This window comes from Rutidosis leptorrhynchoides, chromosome 11 (assembly GCF_046630445.1).
Source record: "Rutidosis leptorrhynchoides isolate AG116_Rl617_1_P2 chromosome 11, CSIRO_AGI_Rlap_v1, whole genome shotgun sequence".
NCBI classification, from domain to species: Eukaryota; Viridiplantae; Streptophyta; class Magnoliopsida; order Asterales; family Asteraceae; genus Rutidosis; species Rutidosis leptorrhynchoides.
The window spans coordinates 310,180,032-310,198,909 of NC_092343.1; the positions used below are offsets into that span (position 1 = coordinate 310,180,032).

The 18,878-nt window shown below is 33.2% G+C and overlaps 2 protein-coding genes across 2 annotated transcripts in view; both read left to right on the forward strand.

Moving 5' to 3' along the window:
* The first annotated feature begins 12,046 nt into the window (after positions 1–12,046).
* LOC139875649 (uncharacterized) lies at positions 12,047–13,157 on the forward strand. The gene is made up of 2 exons (XM_071862967.1): positions 12,047–12,743; positions 12,826–13,157. Exons 1-2 carry the CDS (start codon positions 12,047–12,049, stop codon positions 13,155–13,157), a joined length of 1,029 nt encoding a protein of 342 aa, XP_071719068.1.
* Positions 13,158–16,985: 3,828 nt separating this feature from the next.
* Positions 16,986–18,878, forward strand: part of LOC139875650 (putative disease resistance RPP13-like protein 1) — a 76,950-nt gene continuing 75,057 nt past the window's right edge. Inside the window, exon 1 of the mRNA XM_071862968.1 lies at positions 16,986–18,857. Within this exon, the coding sequence (XP_071719069.1) occupies positions 16,986–18,857 (1,872 nt within the window). The remainder of the gene's footprint in view (positions 18,858–18,878) is intronic.

The window sequence follows — 18,878 nt, forward strand, 5'->3', positions numbered from 1 at the left end:
CGCACTACCGTGGTCAGCATTCAAGCACTTGATGAACGAGAAGTACCGTCCCAGAACCGAGGTCAATAAGCTCAAGACAGAACTTAGAGGGTTACGAACCCAAGGATTTGATATTACCACGTACGAAAGACGATTCACAGAATTGTGCCTATTGTGTCCGGGAGCATTCGAAGATGAGGAAGAGAAGATCGACGCGTTTGTGAAAGGATTACCGAAAATAATCCAAGAAGATATAAGTTCACACGAGCCCGCCTCCATACAACAGACATGTAGAATGGCTCATAAACTAGTGAACCAGATTGAAGAAAGAATTAAAGAACAGAATGCTGAAGTGGCCAATGTGAAGCAAGTCAAAAGAAAGTGGGAGGAAAACGGTGATAAGAATCACCAATACAACAACAACAGCAATTACAACAATAATCGCAACAATTATCTCAACAATCGCAACATCAATCGCAACTACAACAAACGGCCCAACAACAACAACAACAACAACAACAACAACTGCAACTACAACAATCATCCCAACAACAATAATAACCGCAACAACAACAAAAATCAGAAGCAGCTATGCCAAAGGTGTGAAAAGTATCACTCGGGGTTCTGCACCAAATTTTGCAACAAGTGTAAAAGAAATGGTCATAGCGCGGCGAAGTGTGAGGTCTACGGACCAGGGGTTAATAGAACGAAAGGAACAAATGGTGTCGGAATGAGTAATGGCGGAGCAAGTAGTGTCGGAGCAAGTTATGCCAATGTAGTTTGTTATAAATGTGGAAAACCGGGCCACATTATTAGAAATTGCCCGAACCAGGAGAACACACACACACACACACACACACACTATTATGAATGTATTTTTCCAGTAGTTAATCATCATCTTCATCAAAAATCACTTCAAGAATCAAGCTATAATCATCATAGGAAGAACACTTCAAGAACACTTCAAAAATCCCTTCAAGTTTACTAATTTACTTCCAAGCTTTCTAACCCATTCCAAGTAATCATCTAAGATCAAGAAACCTTTGTTATATATAGTAGGTTATATTTCTTATTCAAGGTAATATTCATATTCAAACTTTGATTCAATTTCTATAACTATAAACTATCTTAATTCGAGTAAAAATCTTACTTGAACTTGTTTTTGTGTCATGATCCTACTTCAAGACCTTTCAAGCCATCCAAGATCCTTTGAAGCTAGATCATTTCTTGTCACTTCCATTAGGTTTACCTACTAAACTTGAGGTAGTAATGATGTTCATAACATCATTCGATTCATATATATAAAACTATCTTATTCGAAGGTTTAAACTCGTAATCACTATAACATAGTTTAGTTAATTCTAAACTTGTTCGCAAACAAAAGTTAATCCTTCTAACTTGACTTTTAAAATTAACTAAACACATGTTCTATATCTATATGATATGCTAACTTAATGATTTAAAACCTGGAAACACGAAAAACACCGTAAAACCGGATTTACGCCGTCGTAGTAACACCGCGGGCTGTTTTGGGTTAGTTAATTAAAAACTATGATAAACTTTAATTTAAAAGTTGTTATTTTGAGAAAATGATTTTTATTATGAACATGAAACTATATCCAAAAATTATGGTTAAACTCAAAGTGGAAGTATGTTTTCTAAAATGGTCATCTAGACGTCGTTCTTTCGACTGAAATGACTACCTTTACAAAAACGACTTGTAACTTATTTTTACGACTATAAACCTATACTTTTCTGTGTAGATTCATAAAATACAGTTCAATATGAAACCATAGCAATTTGATTCACTCAAAACGGATTTAAAATGAAGAAGTTATGGGTAAAACAAGATTGGATAATTTTTCTCATTTTTGCTACGTGAAAATTGGTAACAAATCTATTCCAACCATAACTTAATCAACTTGTATTGTATATTATGTAATCTTGAGATACCATAGACACGTATACAATGTTTCGACCTATCATGTCGACACATCTATATATATTTCGGAACAACCATAGACACTCTATATGTGAATGTTGGAGTTAGCTATACAGGGTTGAGGTTGATTCCAAAATATATATAGTTTGAGTTGTGATCAATACTGAGATACGTATACACTGGGTCGTGGATTGATTCAAGATAATATTTATCGATTTATTTTTGTACATCTAACTGTGGACAACTAGTTGTAGGTTACTAACGAGGACAGCTGACTTAATAAACTTAAAACATCAAAATATATTAAAAGTGTTGTAAATATATTTTAAACATACTTTGATATATATGTATATATTGTTATAGGTTCGTGAATCAACCAGTGGCCAAGTCTTACTTCCCGACGAAGTAAAAATCTGTGAAAGTGAGTTATAGTCCCACTTTTAAAATCTAATATTTTTGAGATGAGAATACATGCAGGTTTTATAAATGATTTACAAAATAGACACAAGTACGTGAAACTACATTCTATGGTTGAATTATCGAAATCGAATATGCCCCTTTTTATTAAGTCTGGTAATCTAAGAATTAGGGAACAGACACCCTAATTGACGCGAATCCTAAAGATAGATCTATTGGGCCTAACAAACCCCATCCAAAGTACCGGATGCTTTAGTACTTCGAAATTTATATCATATCCGAAGGGTGTCCCGGAATGATGGGGATATTCTTATATATGCATCTTGTTAATGTCGGTTACCAGGTGTTCACCATATGAATGATTTTTATCTCTATGTATGGGATGTGTATTGAAATATGAAATCTTGTGGTCTATTGTTACGATTTGATATATATAGGTTAAACCTATAACTCACCAACATTTTTGTTGACGTTTAAAGCATGTTTATTCTCAGGTGAATATTAAGAGCTTCCGCTGTTGTATACTAAAATAAGGACAAGATTTGGAGTCCATGTTTGTATGATATTGTGTAAAAACTGCATTCAAGAAACTGATTTCGATGTAACATATTTGTATTGTAAACCATTATGTAATGGTCGTGTGTAAACAGGATATTTTAGATTATCATTATTTGATAATCTACGTAAAGCTTTTTAAACCTTTATTTATGAAATAAAGGTTATGGTTTGTTTTAAAAATGAATGCAGTCTTTGAAAAACGTCTCATATAGAGGTCAAAACCTCGCAACGAAATCAATTAATATGGAACGTTTTTAATCAATAAGAACGGGACATTTCAGTGATGGTGGTCGAAACACAGCAATATAACAGTGGTTCGAGTAGTAAAGCATTGATGGTGGGTGTGGAGGTTGCCTGTGGCTGCAAACAACAATAGTACTTCCAGAAACAGTAGCATCAACATTTGTAGCTGCAAGTTATGATGATTCACGATTAAAAAGAAGAGAAAGAGAGGAGAGAGAGAAAAATAGTTAGAGAGAGAGGAGAGAAGGGTGACGGGTTATGGTGTTTTCTTGGATTGGTTCAAACCGAAATAGAAACCTTTGTAGTTGTATCAATCGAATAACAGAAAACGTGTTGTATGTTGCAGTGGTTCTCGAACGAACTAAGAAACAGAAAAAAAATAAAGATGGTGATTTACGGTGGGAATGATGGACGGAGAGATGGCTATTTGGTTCTTGGAAAAATAGAAGGAACGAAGTGGTTAATGGTGGTAGTTCACAAAAGAATTAAGGAAACAGATATGGTGATTGTTTGAAGATGGGTTCGGTTTTGTGGTGTCCGGTTTCACAACAACAAATAGAAAAGAGAATAAGGAGTAATATAAAGAAGAAGAAGAAGCAAGTTGGTAGTGGTGGTTAAATGGATTAAAGGTGGTAACCGATGGTGGGTTTATTATGGTGGTGGTTTGAGTAGTAATTGAGTGTAGTCGGGACATGGGTTTGTATTGTGGTTATAATCGTTGGCGGTGATCATGGTTGTATAGAAGATCAAGAAAAGAGAGGAAGGAGAAAATGATGTATGTATGTGTAAAATCATAAATCATGTATGCAGGTAATTGTATTATATAATATCATAAAGTAATAAATATTATATATTATATGATAGTAATAAGATCCAAACAAACTAAGAACGTGCATATAGGAAAGTTAGCAGCCACCATTTTAAATTTATCTGCCGACGCTTTTCCCCAGATGGCTATATCGTGTCCATTGCTAAACAGTTAACGTATAAAAGTGTCCCTAAAAATCTCAAATTTTTAGATTAAATATATTTAATTATTTCACTCATTAACTGTTTGAAACCTGATAAAAAAAGTTCGATAATTATTTATTTTCTGTTCCAATTTATATGTACGGAGTACTAATATTCAAACTTAAAAAGGTAAAAATATATTTAACAAAACTAAGATATTCAAAATCAATTTACAGTTCAACTTTTATTTTAATCCTTCATGAACATGTACTATATCTATATTAAAACCAACAAAACGTCAACCGAGTGTTACTGACGTTTACTAATTAAGCTCGAAATCATTTATTTTTAATATATTCACATTCTATATATAAACAGTTTTAAAATAGCAAGTTTAATTACTAAAACAAATATATTATATATTTTTAAATAAATAGATTTAATATAACTTTATATATTTACAAGTAATATTTATATACATAATTATATATATCTATATATTTATAAATATAGTTTCCATTACATCGCATATTATTTTACATATTTAATTCTAACAATTTAATCATATATTATTTCAATAATATCTTTATGCATCTATTTATATAGTTGTTCGTGAATCGTCGGGAATAGTCGAAGGGTAATTGATTACATGAACACAATTCAAAGTTTTTGAAAACATCAACATTACAGACTTTGCTTATCGTGTCAAAATTATATAAAGATTAAGTTTAAATTTGGTCGGAAAATCCCGGGTCATCACATACACGAGGTCAGACTCAAAATACTTCAGACTCTAGGACTCCAGACTCAAATCAGGTCAGACCCATTTGAGTTAATCTCTTTTGAACTCAGATTTTGAAGTGGTTATTCCCAAATAAGAAGACCGGATGTTAGCTCAACATAATCAACATTTATGAAGATGAAGATTCAACAAATATGTTCAACATTTATACGCAAGTGGTTAAGTGGTGGTGAACGCGATTTTTCATGCATATTTTCAAATACAATTTTGTCATGATTATGTTCATGTTAGTTGATGATTTGTCTTCGGGATACATAAGTGCTGATGAGATGTTGAGGCTATGTGTACAACAATGATAAATAAAGAGGAGGAGAATCAAGATTAAAGAAATATCAGTTTATCAAGAGTTATAAAGATCATACAAGATGGTTAAAGCTTTGAAGACAAAGATTAGATTTATTTTAGTCTATATTTACATCTTGCAACCGATTGTTTTATCCTAATCAATTAGGGGGAGATTGTTAGGAAAAAATTTCCTATTGTTAGGAAAATATTTCCTATTTATTATAATTGATTTGATATAATCGGTAGTTTGTATAAATCCCTTAATTAGTGGGATTTGCATTTATCTAGGGAATTTAGTTTCCTAATTCTTATCCCCAAGACTCTATAAATAAAGAGGTCTTGGGGTGAGGTTAGTTGTCTTTACCTGCAGCAAAAACCGATCTCATAACTTTGAGATCGTCTATCCTCTGTTTTTCATTGTTTATGTTCTTCATTTATTCAATAAAATGTTAAACTTTGAGAAACTTCTTTTGTTCTTCGTTTTCGCACTAAGCTAATGTTTAATTCTTTTGCTAGATCGACGTTATGGGGTCTATCAGTAACGCCATTGGGTTTTTCGAACTATTATTATAATTAAACCCCATTTTATTTTTTAAACTACAACTCATAGTACAACAGAGACCCAGGGCCGTCTCAACAATTTAAACGCCTAAGACGAAAATTAAAACGGGCCCACATATACGTTAATTTTTTTTACTATGCATAGAAATATAATACTCCAATATATCTATTTATTTACTTACATTGTATTTATCTATTAAAAATAATGTATTTTAACTTTAATTGACAAATTTTTATTTGATTTACTTAATATATTAAGAAAAATATTTACATATTCAAAAATTTGAGCCCTTCTAAATTTTTTGGCCCTAGACGATTGTCTATCTTACCTATGCTTGAAGACATCTCTGTAGAGACCGAGACAAAACAAATACTCAATATGCGTAATAAATAAAGGTTAATATGCAATACTGTTAATGAATTGATAATCACGATTTAAAACAGTAGGTACCAAGCTACTTCTTCAAAATTACGTTTTGATGGTTTATAAACGCAAAAAATCACGTTTCAATCCCATTGATGCTAACCAAAATTAATGATCAAACTTAGGGTATGTTTGGCAAAATAGATGGAAGCTGCTGGCGTTTAGCTGCAAGCGTTTAGCTGAAAGCGTTTAGCTGAAGCTTTTTAAATGTATTTAATTGTTTGGCAAAGTAGCTGGAGCTGTTATAAAATAAGTAAAATGACAAAAATGGACACTAGAAAAAATACTTAAATATCATTATTTTAGTTTAATAAAACATAGTCATTACCAAATAACCGAAAACATATATAATACTATTAATAACTGAAAACATATATAATGCTACTAAATTATTAATGACGATTATTCCATATTGAAGTAGCAATATTGTTACGAACATATATTTAGTTGTTTGTTAAAGTAGCTGAAGCTGTTATAAAATGATAAAATGACAAAAATGTACACAATTTAAAAAATACTTAAATTATAAACACTCGTTATTCAAGAACCAAGTATGTCAATCATTTATGCATTAGAACTTTAGTGCTACGTATACAACATTGTGTTGTAAAAGCTGAAAGAATTTAACACTCCTTATCACTGTAAAAATACTTTGAGATCTATAAAAGTTTCTTGAATTCACAAGCATCTGTCTTTTATATATGAGAGAATTAACTTATAAGTCCCAGTTTTTACATTTGATATAATTAACACAATGCATGCGCAATTCCCCAAACTAGGTATATCGACTTCTTTAGTTGAAAAAATAAGCCAGCCGTATATTTCAATAGAGGTAGAACAAAAGGATAGTATGGTTGTGGGAGTACGTGGGAGCATTTAAGAATTCTTAAAGGGTATTTGACTAAACTATATTGAAAAAGCTAGTCAAATTTTATGAAACGCTTCTTCATCAAGCGTTTAAGATTAGAGCTTTTTCTCACTCCTAAAAAGCTAGAAGCTATTTAAGCCAAACGGAGCTATTTTATTAGTTAGGAGCTTTTTCATAAAAGTTAAAAGCTAAAAGTTACTAAAAGCTTCTAAAAGCTGCGTGCCAAACATAGTTTTAATATATTAATTTGTTCTTTTCAACAAAATTTGCATGGTCTAGATAAAATAGTAAGACTTCCACTAACTTCTTTTTTACTATCTCTTTTCTCTTTTTTATATATTAAACGAACATCATTAACTCTTCTCATTAAAAAATCCAACCTCTTTATGACCATAGGATCATGGAAAAAAAAAATGAATCTTAGCCATTCATTTGAGTTATTACCTAGCAAATAAAATTCACTAGTTGAATGACCCGTAAAATTACGGGTTTACTAAATAAATATGTAAAAATACTAATGAGAATGATGATATAAGAAAACATACATTACCATGAACACGATAGGATTTATTGTAACCTTCACTGCACTTCATTGTAAACTACATTCTTTGTGATACTATCAATACGGGTATTTTTGAATGATCCTAATTATACATAAGTATAATTAAATTATTTTGGAACAATAAACTAAGCAATCTAAAATAAGCATAAGTAGAAACACATTTGTATAGACTGAATGCAAAATGTAGCACATGAAAAACTTAGGGGATATTATACACAACTGTAGAAACACATCCTCATCTATGAACCTAATTTGCTTAAGAAATATATGAAATGTACAAACATGCTAATATTACCCTCGTCATCTAATCCTTAACATAAAAAGGAAATGAAAAGTAATTTGCAGGGGTAACACCCAAACAAGCTATGTACCATCGTTACAGTATGATTGTAGTAAATCTGCACCAAAAATTTTGAAAAAGGTTAGTCATGTGTTATTGGAGGCTTAAATAATAGCATAGGAATGCTCGATTTTTTAAGGGGTAAATCACTAAATCAACTTGTCAGGTAACCACAAATGAAGAGAAATATACTCTATAGTTATAGTTATATGTATATGTATAACTAAGATAAAATGAAGAGAAATCAGCCGTTCAGAAAAAAATTGAAGTAAAATCATATTTGAGATGATTGTATAGTATAAGTACTACCTTTAAAGCTTTAATTTTTTCCATAAATGCAAACAGATTGCAAAGAAAGCAGTGTTATCTCTTGAATAAGATGGAAAAACAAAATCTCTAACTCAATCCCTAGTGGTTTACACCAATTACATACAATTTAACATATACCTTTAATGACTTTTTCTATTATTCATTCCATCAAACACTTGTAGCAGGCTTCATCTAAATCCTAATCTCTTCAATTATGGTTTTATACTCTTAATCACCATATTTCTTTCCATATAATGAAAGCTTATCTAAGTTTTTTTAAGAAATCAAAAATTTCAATCTTCAAAAACAACTAATTAATCATTGGGGATAAAAATAACAGTTCACTAACATATTAATCAAATTGAATATGAAATCAAATTAAACTAAATTTAACAGACGTGTAATGATATAAGAAACACTCTATGGTTTCAAAACCAAGTGAGACCCTTAACACTAACCTTATTTAAGCATATGATTATGCTGAAACTTTCATTGAGTTTGCGATGCAAATACATACCCTATTGAAAAACCCTGGTCAGCGATAGCAAATATATAAAACATACCTTTTCATCATCAACTTCTTTGACATTACCATCACTGCTACAAAATGAGGAATCGAGAAAAACGTATAGTTTTAATAACCAAATAAATGAATTATCAACATCAAAAAGTAAAAGGATGGAGAAAGTGGGTAGAAGCAGTTCTTTACCTGAATTATATATACTCACGAATCAGAAAAAACTCATGGGTGAATCAAATCATTGGCAAAAGGTGTAGATCATGAATCAAAGCATTGAAGAAATAGATTTAGAACTTAAATCCTCACAAACACTGAATTTAATATAGTTGAATAATAACAAACATACCTAAAGGTAACTTGTTCATTAAATATGCTTACCTACATGGAGTTTTAAGATCAAATTAGATCACGGCAATTACACGAACCCAATCACATGAACCCGTAAAAAAGACTTAGATACAGGAATACCATGAAATGCATATACCTCATTCTGTAAGATAAAACCTCTTTTTTGCAGTGGGAAGCTTCACAATTCACATGCCTATTTAATATAGAAAAAAATATATGATTAAGCCTAAAAAAGAAATCGACAAAATTACACGGGGGTCCATGTGGTATGTTTGAAATTACAATCGGAGTTCAAAAGAATTTTTCCGACATAAGGGGTCACTGTGGTATGCACTTGTTTCATGGGGAGTCCAATTGCCCAACTTCCGTGCAATTCTAACGGTTGAGTGATGCACATGACTTGCATACGAGGGTAAACTCGTCTTTTTAAATCCTTTTACCCCATATCACATTTTCCTTTTAAATCAACTTGTACCCCTCGCTATAAGACTTGCACATAGTTCTTAAAGAATTACCGGATAAACTGCATCTTGTTTACCAACATCAATATATCTTTGTAATTAACCCCCATTTCCAGATTTCATTACTTCCGTATTTCTTTTCCCTTCAATTTTTCTTCTAATTTCTCAAAACACAACAAATGCTTATTTCTTAGAAACTTAATGGTTCAAATTAACAACTGAAAGAAGTGGGTTTTGAGGTGTAAGAGGAAGTAGTTAATGGTTCGAATTAACAACTGAAATAAGTTGTTATAAATGAGATGAAGGTGATGAAAAAATAATTGAGGTAAGCACGAGTGAAATCGAAATCGTTGTCGTCGGAGTTCTACCAACTGTGGCTCCGTCTTGGCTCAACCGCCACCACTCGCCAGAACCCTAGTAAACCGACCTTAGATAGAGGAGTCAAAGCGCTGCGTAATTTGATGTTAATTGGTAAACCTCACAAATTGATGGCTTTGTACCTTAAATTCAATACCCATGTCTTTAAATTTGAAACTGATTTATATTGTTAAGGTTCTGTATATTAAATCGGTGGTGGGGAAAAGAGGAACAATGGTAAAATTGGGTGTGGAGGTTTCAAATTTTGATTTTTGGATTTGATTTAAGCTCAAATGATAAAAGGTGAAATCAAAACTGGATATGTGTATTTAAACTGAATCTAAAATTGGGTATTGAATGATACGGAGTAGATTGATGAATTGAAATTGAAATGGGTATTAAAAGGTGTGATTTAGGTTTTAAATAAGGTCGACGGTTCTAATTTTGTCAAGGTTTTAGGGTTTCAAGAGTGCAGGTGTGATATAGGGTTTCAAGAGTGCAGAGACAAAAGGGAAAGGGGGAGAGTAAAGACCGAAAATACCCTTATGTGCACTGCACATGATGAAGTTTAACGGAAAAATTTAACGTCGTTAGAGAATTCGACTCCCCATGAAACAAGTGCATACCACATTGACCTCCCATGTCGAAAAAATCTTTTGGACTCCGGGTGTAATTTCAAACATACCACAGGGACCCTCCGTGTAATTTTGTCAAAGAAATCTAAAGAGGTACTTTGATACATGTTATTTTAATTTAGTGTACCTACTAAATAGAAAAATAGTAAACAGTGAAAATAAATAACTACAGTTAGTGAGCAATGAATAGACTCTTCAGTTTTTTTCCCTTCTTTTTTTTTACAACTACAGTTAGTGAGCAATGAATGAACTCTTCAGTTTTTGGCTACAAGTATTTGCAGCCTATTCATTGCTGATTCGCTTTGACATTTTATCAATCTAGTTGTGTTCATCATACCTCTCCTCTTAACCTGACTTGAGACCTCTTGAAGTAAAATATCTATTTCATGGCTTTGAAAAACACCTTTCGAAAAAAATAATAATAAAAAAGTATTAAACCACACATATCTACAAATCAATCAATTCTATGTTAACACCTTTCAAGCAGTTGAATTACATCAATAACCACGTATGTGTAAATCTAACTATTGATAGTTCACACTGACAGATAAGCACAACTGCACAAGTAACATTAAGCTAATATATACTCCATGGACATATAAAAAATGAACCCAAACATGAAGTTATATAATCAAACATCATGACTCAAAAAATAGCATATAGTCAATTCTTTATCATCAAAATTAACATACGGATAGGTGTTTACCATGATAACAATTATGATTAACAAATGTAATACATAAACAGAGAATAATTTTTGTTTGATAAGCATAATATTATATCCGATGATAACGTCTGTTAGTTTAATACAGTAACATATTATGGAACAAAGATTCGATGAACGAGACAAGCGATCTTTAGCTAGGAGCCTCTTTTCCTTCTGCCCAGCTCCCCGAAAACTGAGAATGGCCATGTCTATGGGGATTACCGGTCTTTGAGCAAAATGGATCAAATTCGCGGGAAAGGAGAGACAAAAAAAGGGAAGGTTCACACCGCTGGAAAATTCAACCATTTCCCCAGCTTGAATCTCGTTCCTATTTAGGGAGTTGTTGAGATCCAATACGTATAGGCCAAGATGGCCCAGATTAATGGTTTGGCCCATAATTGGACTCTTGTTACAATTACAATATGGAGTATTAGTTTTCCTTCTTGTTAAAGGTTTCTTATATATATAGATATTAGCTGTTGTACATATGTGTTAACAATTCAATAAACGAGAGTATTCGACTATGAATTCTTCATGGTATCAAGAGCAAAAGATCCATAACTAAAATTAAAACCCTAATTCCCTATCAGTTATTCGTACTGATCAATAAACCCATTCGTTCAATCTAATTGTCGAATTTAAATCTAAAATCGAATCCAAATTTTTTTCTTCCCAAACCACAATTGATTACATTCCGATTCAAAACGCACAAACGATCATTAACAATCGAAATCAAATTATCAAAACCCAAAATCAATTCAAACCCTAAATTTCGAATATGACTGGAGGTCAATCAGCAAGCAGTAGTACCACCATTGACATATCTTCTCTATACTTCTTGACGCCATCCGACAATCCAGGACAGAATTTCGTTGGAGACAACCTTCTCAGGGATGGCAATTATAGTGACCGGAAGAACAAGATGATGAATGCCTTGTTTGCGAAAAACAAATTCGGTTTTTTAGACGGGTCGATTCCAACACCCGCTGAAGGATCCAACGATTTTATGAATTGGAGAAGATGTAATGCCATGGTGAGAGGATGGCTTGTTAATTCTATGGAAAAAGAGATCAAGATGAGCGTAAAGTATGCCATCACAGCTCGTGATATCTGGACAGATTTGCAAGAACGATTCGATAAAGAAAACGCTCCTCGTGCATATGAATTGCGAAGGTCTGTTTCTATGATTCACCAAGATAATCAAACAATATCAGCTTATTACACCAAATTGCGCACTATATGGGATGAAATTGCATCAGTAAGTCCAATCCCTACATGTACTTGTAATGCTTGTACATGTGAATTGTCAAAATCCATTGGGAAAATGCGTGATAAAGAGAGGCTTTATAATTTCCTTATGGGACTGAATGATGAGTACAATGGAATTCGATCCCAAATACTCAGCAGTGACCCATTACCATCTGTTATGGCTGCTTTTCACTTAGTAAACCAAGATGAACAACAAAGAATCATTGGTAACTCAAGAATTACAAGCAATGATGCAGCTGCGTTTCAAATCCTTGGTCGTAATACACGAAATCGGTCAAAACCAAACAGTCAGAATTGGAACAGGAGATGAACAAGAGAGGGGTGATGATAAGATATGTACATACTGCCAAAAGACAGGACACACTATAGACGGTTGCTTCGAGATTGTTGGGTACCCTGACTGGTGGACCAAGAAAGCTGCAGGTTCAAAGAATCAAACAAATCGTTTTAAAGATCAACCCAAAACTGCAGCTGTACATGATGATAAACAGACCACAAATCTCTCAAGGGAAGACATTGAACATCTGTTACAACTGAAAAAGGTGTCAAAGGCCAAGGATACAAAACCAATCGCTAATACCACAGGACTTACGTTCGAGGAGCCTGATTGGGATGGGTGAACATCATTCTAAAAAAAAAAAAAAAAAAAAAAAAAAAAACCGCGTGGGGATGAGCCGCCTAGCTTGACTAGGTTCCAAACCCCGAGAAAAAAAGGGGAAAAAAAAAGAAGATAAAATCTCCATGGCGAACCAAACAAGGTTCAAGTCAAACTGGGTTCAAGTCATGGAGACTGAATACTCCTCGGCGAACCAAGAAGACTGGTTTCAAGTCGGAAAGATGAAAACCTCCGGCCGAACCAAACAAGGTTTAAGAATGAACTGGGTTCATGTCCGGAGCTTGATGATCAACAACCAAAAACGGAGTATTCATCTCCGATTAACAACCAAAAACAGAGTATTCGTCTCTGATTAAAAACCAAATACAGAGTATTCGTCTCTGATCAAGAATCAAAAACAGAGTATTCGTCTCTGATAAAAATCCAAAGGAGAAACATTTACCGGTTGGATAGTCGCAGTCTAGAAGTTCTATTAAGGCAGCGATGGATCAAAAGGTGGAGGAGACTACAGATGGAATTCTTTCGTGGCAAGTTGAATGTTCGAGATCTTCACATTCCAACTTGAGGGGGAGTGTTGAGATCCAATACGTATAGGCCAAGATGGCCCAGATTAATGGTTTGGCCCATAATTGGACTTTGGTTACAATTACAATACGGAGTGTTAGTTTTCCTTCTTGTTAAAGGTTTCTTAGTTGTATATATAGATATTAGCTGTTGTACGTATGTGTTAACAATTCAATAAACAAGAGTATTCGACTCTGAATTCTTCAGGAGTGAAGGCTAAAAATGGCTTGATGAACCGTTCACTTGATGTTGTTGGCGAATTCCAAGTGCAAGAAAAACTGAATAATCTTGTTTATGAAGAAGAATAAATTTGACTGATAATGAAAAACACGGTGAAAGAAACATACGTAACGGATTCAGGTGAACAATTCAGGTGAACAATTCAGGTGCCAATTGGCTGTTGATGGCTTCAAAACAAAATTTAAACATCAGGGTTGATGTTGATGATGAGGATGGATTAGATTTCCTAGAATCATATTCAATTTGAATTTGAGTTGCATCTACAAAAAAGAAAAGCTGAAGGTTAAGAGGGAGAGGAGAGGCGTGCACAGTATGGAAGAAAAAAAAATGTAGCGTGTTGTTTTTAGGGATTGAAGTGTTTTTTAGGGCAGTTTTTAATTAATTTAATTAAATTTTAGGATTAATTTATTAAATTATAAGTATTAATGACATTATCAAGATGTTTCTAATTTTTTCTTTTTTCTTACAAAGGATAATAGCCAGGTAGTCAAGTTGTAAAAAGTAAAAACCCAAAAATACCCTTAAATTAAATACTGTCCAAAACAAAAAAAATAACACACACACAAACACAATCCAAATTCATACGCTCCATTATCTGTCCCTCTATCAGACAGTGATTCAACACAAATGAAACCATCGGATTGTAATTGCATTCCAAATCAAATAGGACGCAATTGATAACCTGCGAAAACTAGATTAAAAACCCATGTTTAATCGTCAATTAGATTAGCCCTAACTTCAATTCTGTGAACCCTAATCCCAATATTCAATCATATTCGAATCTGAATGCGATTACACGCTTGAAGATAAGGAAATTTGATTGACTCTCTAAGTGATGAATAAGGTCGTCCTACAAGCTTAAATTAATTGGCGGAATGCATTCTGATTGAGTGTTTGTGATCGCACAATTAGTGTTATCAGGTATATCTATGTGATCTTAGTTATCTTTATAAAATTATTACAGGGTATATGTTTTAATTATTGATTGGGTTTTGTTTACATTTGTATGTATTTAGAATCTACTGCATTATTATCAATTTGATATCGTGATCTTATCAATTTGTATCTGTTACGATGTTTTCTTATCCATTTTTATGTGTTCAGAATCTATTGTGTTATTATCAATTTGATATAATTTTCTTATCAATTTGTATTTGAAATTTGAATTTGATCCGACTTATGAACACATAAATGTGAATGTCTTCATAGTCTACTGCATTATTACATGTATTATGTGTTTGGATTATGATTTTCTTTGTGTTTGTATGCTAAAGGGATATGCTAAAAAAGTTAGCAACAAGATACAAATTTAAGATGAACATGTAAGATGTAGCTATCTTGAATGGAGAATATCACTAAATAAAGAATGCGGTTGAACTATGCCATTGCTTATGATTGAACGGATCTTTTATTAATTCAATGGCTTATGTTCATAGGTAACACCTGAAATATGTCATTTGTTTATGATTTATAATGAGTTGTATATTTAATTTTCAAGTAACAAAAGGGTATATTACTCTGTAATTTTCACTATTTAGTTTATGCCCTTTCTTTGTTATTAATTTTCACCTGCAACATTTATAATTTTCACTCAAGAACTGAATCTGACCTACAAATGTATGCACAAGATGGTGATGAGTATGCAAATGGAGACAACCAAACTGGACAGTGTCACATTGAGTTCCATGACCCGACCGTTACCTTTAGTGTCCCATATGGAAATGTCAGGGTATGCTACTTACCTTCTATTATGATTTTAACTAAGGCTTTTTAATTCAATGTTGCATCATCATTAAATAAAAATGGAACATTTAGTTTCCGGCCATATCAATTATCAACATTTGTTACAACAGACTACAATTGCATGCATTATCATGTATAAATAAATGTATTATGTTTTTTCGATAGAGCTTTCCATTGGAATTCATTGGTCTTCCTGGAGTAAATCACGGTTGTACAATTTATTGCAAATTTGCAATAACCGTGAAGGTTGATCATTACCATGGGCGTAACATGGTGAAAAGAAACGCCTAAATTTGTATGTATCTACTGGTTGGATGAATTCTCGAGTACGAAATCATTTGAAATCTGGAGAAGAATGTGTGATTGTCTTCAAAAGTATCTAAGGTGTATTCGAACTGTGAAGTAGATACAGGGATGTAAGTTGTTATACATATGTTCAGTTTATTATTCTGCAATTTTCACTCTACCTATGCAGAATAACCGATATATTTTGTGTAATTGTATTGTTTTTTTTTGGCAATCTGTTTTGCTTAACGCTTTGTACTTCCATCTATTTTGTTACAATGGTAGCGTTACATGTTGCTTTTACATTAATAGATGGTATTTAGTCGTTACCTAATTATATAAGAGTAGCACTTTTAACAAACAACAGAACAATTTATTATTCCAATAAGAAATTTATAAAAAAATATTTTAAATTAGATAAAAAGTGTATAAAATCAAAATTCTTATAAAAAAACTCGCAAGGTTGCTGATTTTAAACTAGTCATTCATTAAAGTTAGTTGTATACACTTTTTTTTTTTTTTGGAACACCAGTTATATACACCATACAAACAGGGAATTGATATTTCCAAACTTGTTTTTGATGGATGCACACAAATTCATTAAACTACCCTTAATGATGTGTTACATAAATTTTTCAATTCAAATTATTAGAGGGTATAACTGGAAAGTAATAACAAATGTGTGTGGATTTATCAAAAGCATGTTTGGAAATATTATTACCCATACAGAAATATGTTTTTTTTAATTAATTTTTCAAAGTAGTATAATTTCAAAAATATGTCATAAATTTACTTACCTAACATTTCAATTCAAGTGTATTACGGAGTAATGCAGAAGCAGCCTTACCCAAACAACAGCCACACAAATTGGTCATCTACTTCAAAAGTCTTAGTCGTCTTCTTTCTTTCAAGATCTGCTTTTGTATACTCTATATTTTTATAATTCATTAAATCCCTTACAAACAAACGTTCCTTTAAATTATCTTCAAAAAGGCAATTAATGGGTGAAACAATTGTTAGTGCAGCCGTGAATGTGCTGATCGAGAAGCTAATCTCTGGTCCGTTGATGAATTTGGCTAAACATGAAGGAATCGAATCTCATCTGAAGAAATGGAAGAATGATTTGAACCTGATCCAAGACGTGCTCGTTGATGCAGGCCACAGGCACATAACTCAAAAAGCTGTTGCATCATGGCTAAAGGAGCTTCAAGAATTGGCTTATGACATGGAAGATGTAGTGGATGATATAGCCACTGAAGCTATGAAGCGCGAGCTGAATCGAAAATCGGATGCCAGCACTAGCACTAGTCGTAAGTTATCTAAGAGTATCCAAGGTGTTTTTACTCAGTACGTGTATGGTCGTAACATTAGTTCAAAGCTAGATGAGATTTCCGTTAGATTAACTGAACTTCTTGACCAGAAAACTAAACTAAACTTAACATTAGTTTACGGGAAATACGAAAGACCATCAGATTATTTGAACAGAGGGTTGGAAACTTCACTTGTTGACGAGTCCAAAGTTTTGGGTAGGGAAGGGGATAAAGAGACATTACTCGAGAAGCTATTGGGGGGTGAAGCAAGTAATCAAAAAGTAAGCATCTTGCCAATAGTTGGTCTTGGCAGGGTTGGCAAAACAACTCTAGCCAAACTAGTGTACAACGACAATAAAGTTAAGGATCACTTTGAAGTCATGGCTTGGGTTTGTGTTTCAGACGAGTTCAATGTATTGAGTATTAGTAACACCATTTATCAGGCTGTCACCGGGGAGGAGAATAAAACATTTACTGATCTAAATCTACTTCATGTGGCACTTAAAACAAAACTGTCACAAAAACGGTTCTTAATAGTTCTGGACGACGTCTGGAACGAAGACTACAAGGTGTGGGATACTCTAGAAAGACCACTAGTTGGGTTACCTGGTAGTAAAATTATCGTGACAACCCGGAAGACCGCGGTTGCATCGGTAATGACTAGTGTAACGCCTCACTTTTTGAAACCTTTGTCTAATGAATATTCTCTGTCTTTATTTGCCAAATGTGCGTCACATGAACATAACTTTGAGAATCATCCCTCACTTGTACCGTTTGCTCAAGGTATCGTTGAGAAATGTGGTGGTTTGCCATTGGCTTTGATAGCACTTGGAAGGGTCTTAAGGATTAAGGGAAAAGATGAAGATGAATGGGAAAAGTTGTTGAATAGTGAGATATGGAGTTCAGATGTTGGAAGTGATCATATTTTACCGGCTCTTAAGCTAAGCTATTATGATCTCCCTTGTCAACTCAAGCAGCTTTTTGCGTATTGTTGTTTATTCCCAAAAGATTACGTGTTCGATAAGAAAGAATTGGTGTTACTGTGGATGGCAGAGGGGTTTTTAAATTCGCCAAAAGGCAACATGTCAATGGAGGGTTTGGGTAGCCGGTATTTTGAAGAGATGCAATCAAGGTCTTTTTTTCAACATTCGGTAGATAGTGAATCCGAATACATCATGCACGATTTGATGAATGACTTGGCTATAAGTGTTGCGGGTGAGTTATTCTGTATGTTGGATGAGAAGATGGATCTAAATGGTAGGATCGAAGCTTTTGAGAAGGTTCGCCACTTTTCATTCATACGTCAAGAAGATGAAGAAGATGCAACATATAGAACGCTTAAGGAATTACACAAAGCTAAAAACTTAGGAACCTTCCTACCTGTGTCAGTGCGGGCATCAATGCATCAGCATTATTTCAAATATATATGGCAATTTAGTTTCAAATTGGATAATGTTGTTGAATTACTTCCAAAACTACAATTACTAAGGGTGTTGAACTTGAGTTATTGTAAGATTACTGAGGTACCAACGTTTATTGGAAATCTCAAACATACATATCAGGTACCTCAATTTCTCATTTAC

What these genes read in the sequence shown, in the direction of transcription:
- LOC139875649 (XM_071862967.1), top strand. Translation starts at nt 12,047, where the DNA reads ATGACTGGAGGTCAATCAGCAAGCAGTAGTACCACCATTGACATATCT. An exon ending in TGAACAACAAAGAATCATTG is followed by an intron (nt 12,744 to 12,825) that starts GTAACTCAAGAA and finishes AAAACCAAACAG; the next exon opens with TCAGAATTGGAACAGGAGAT.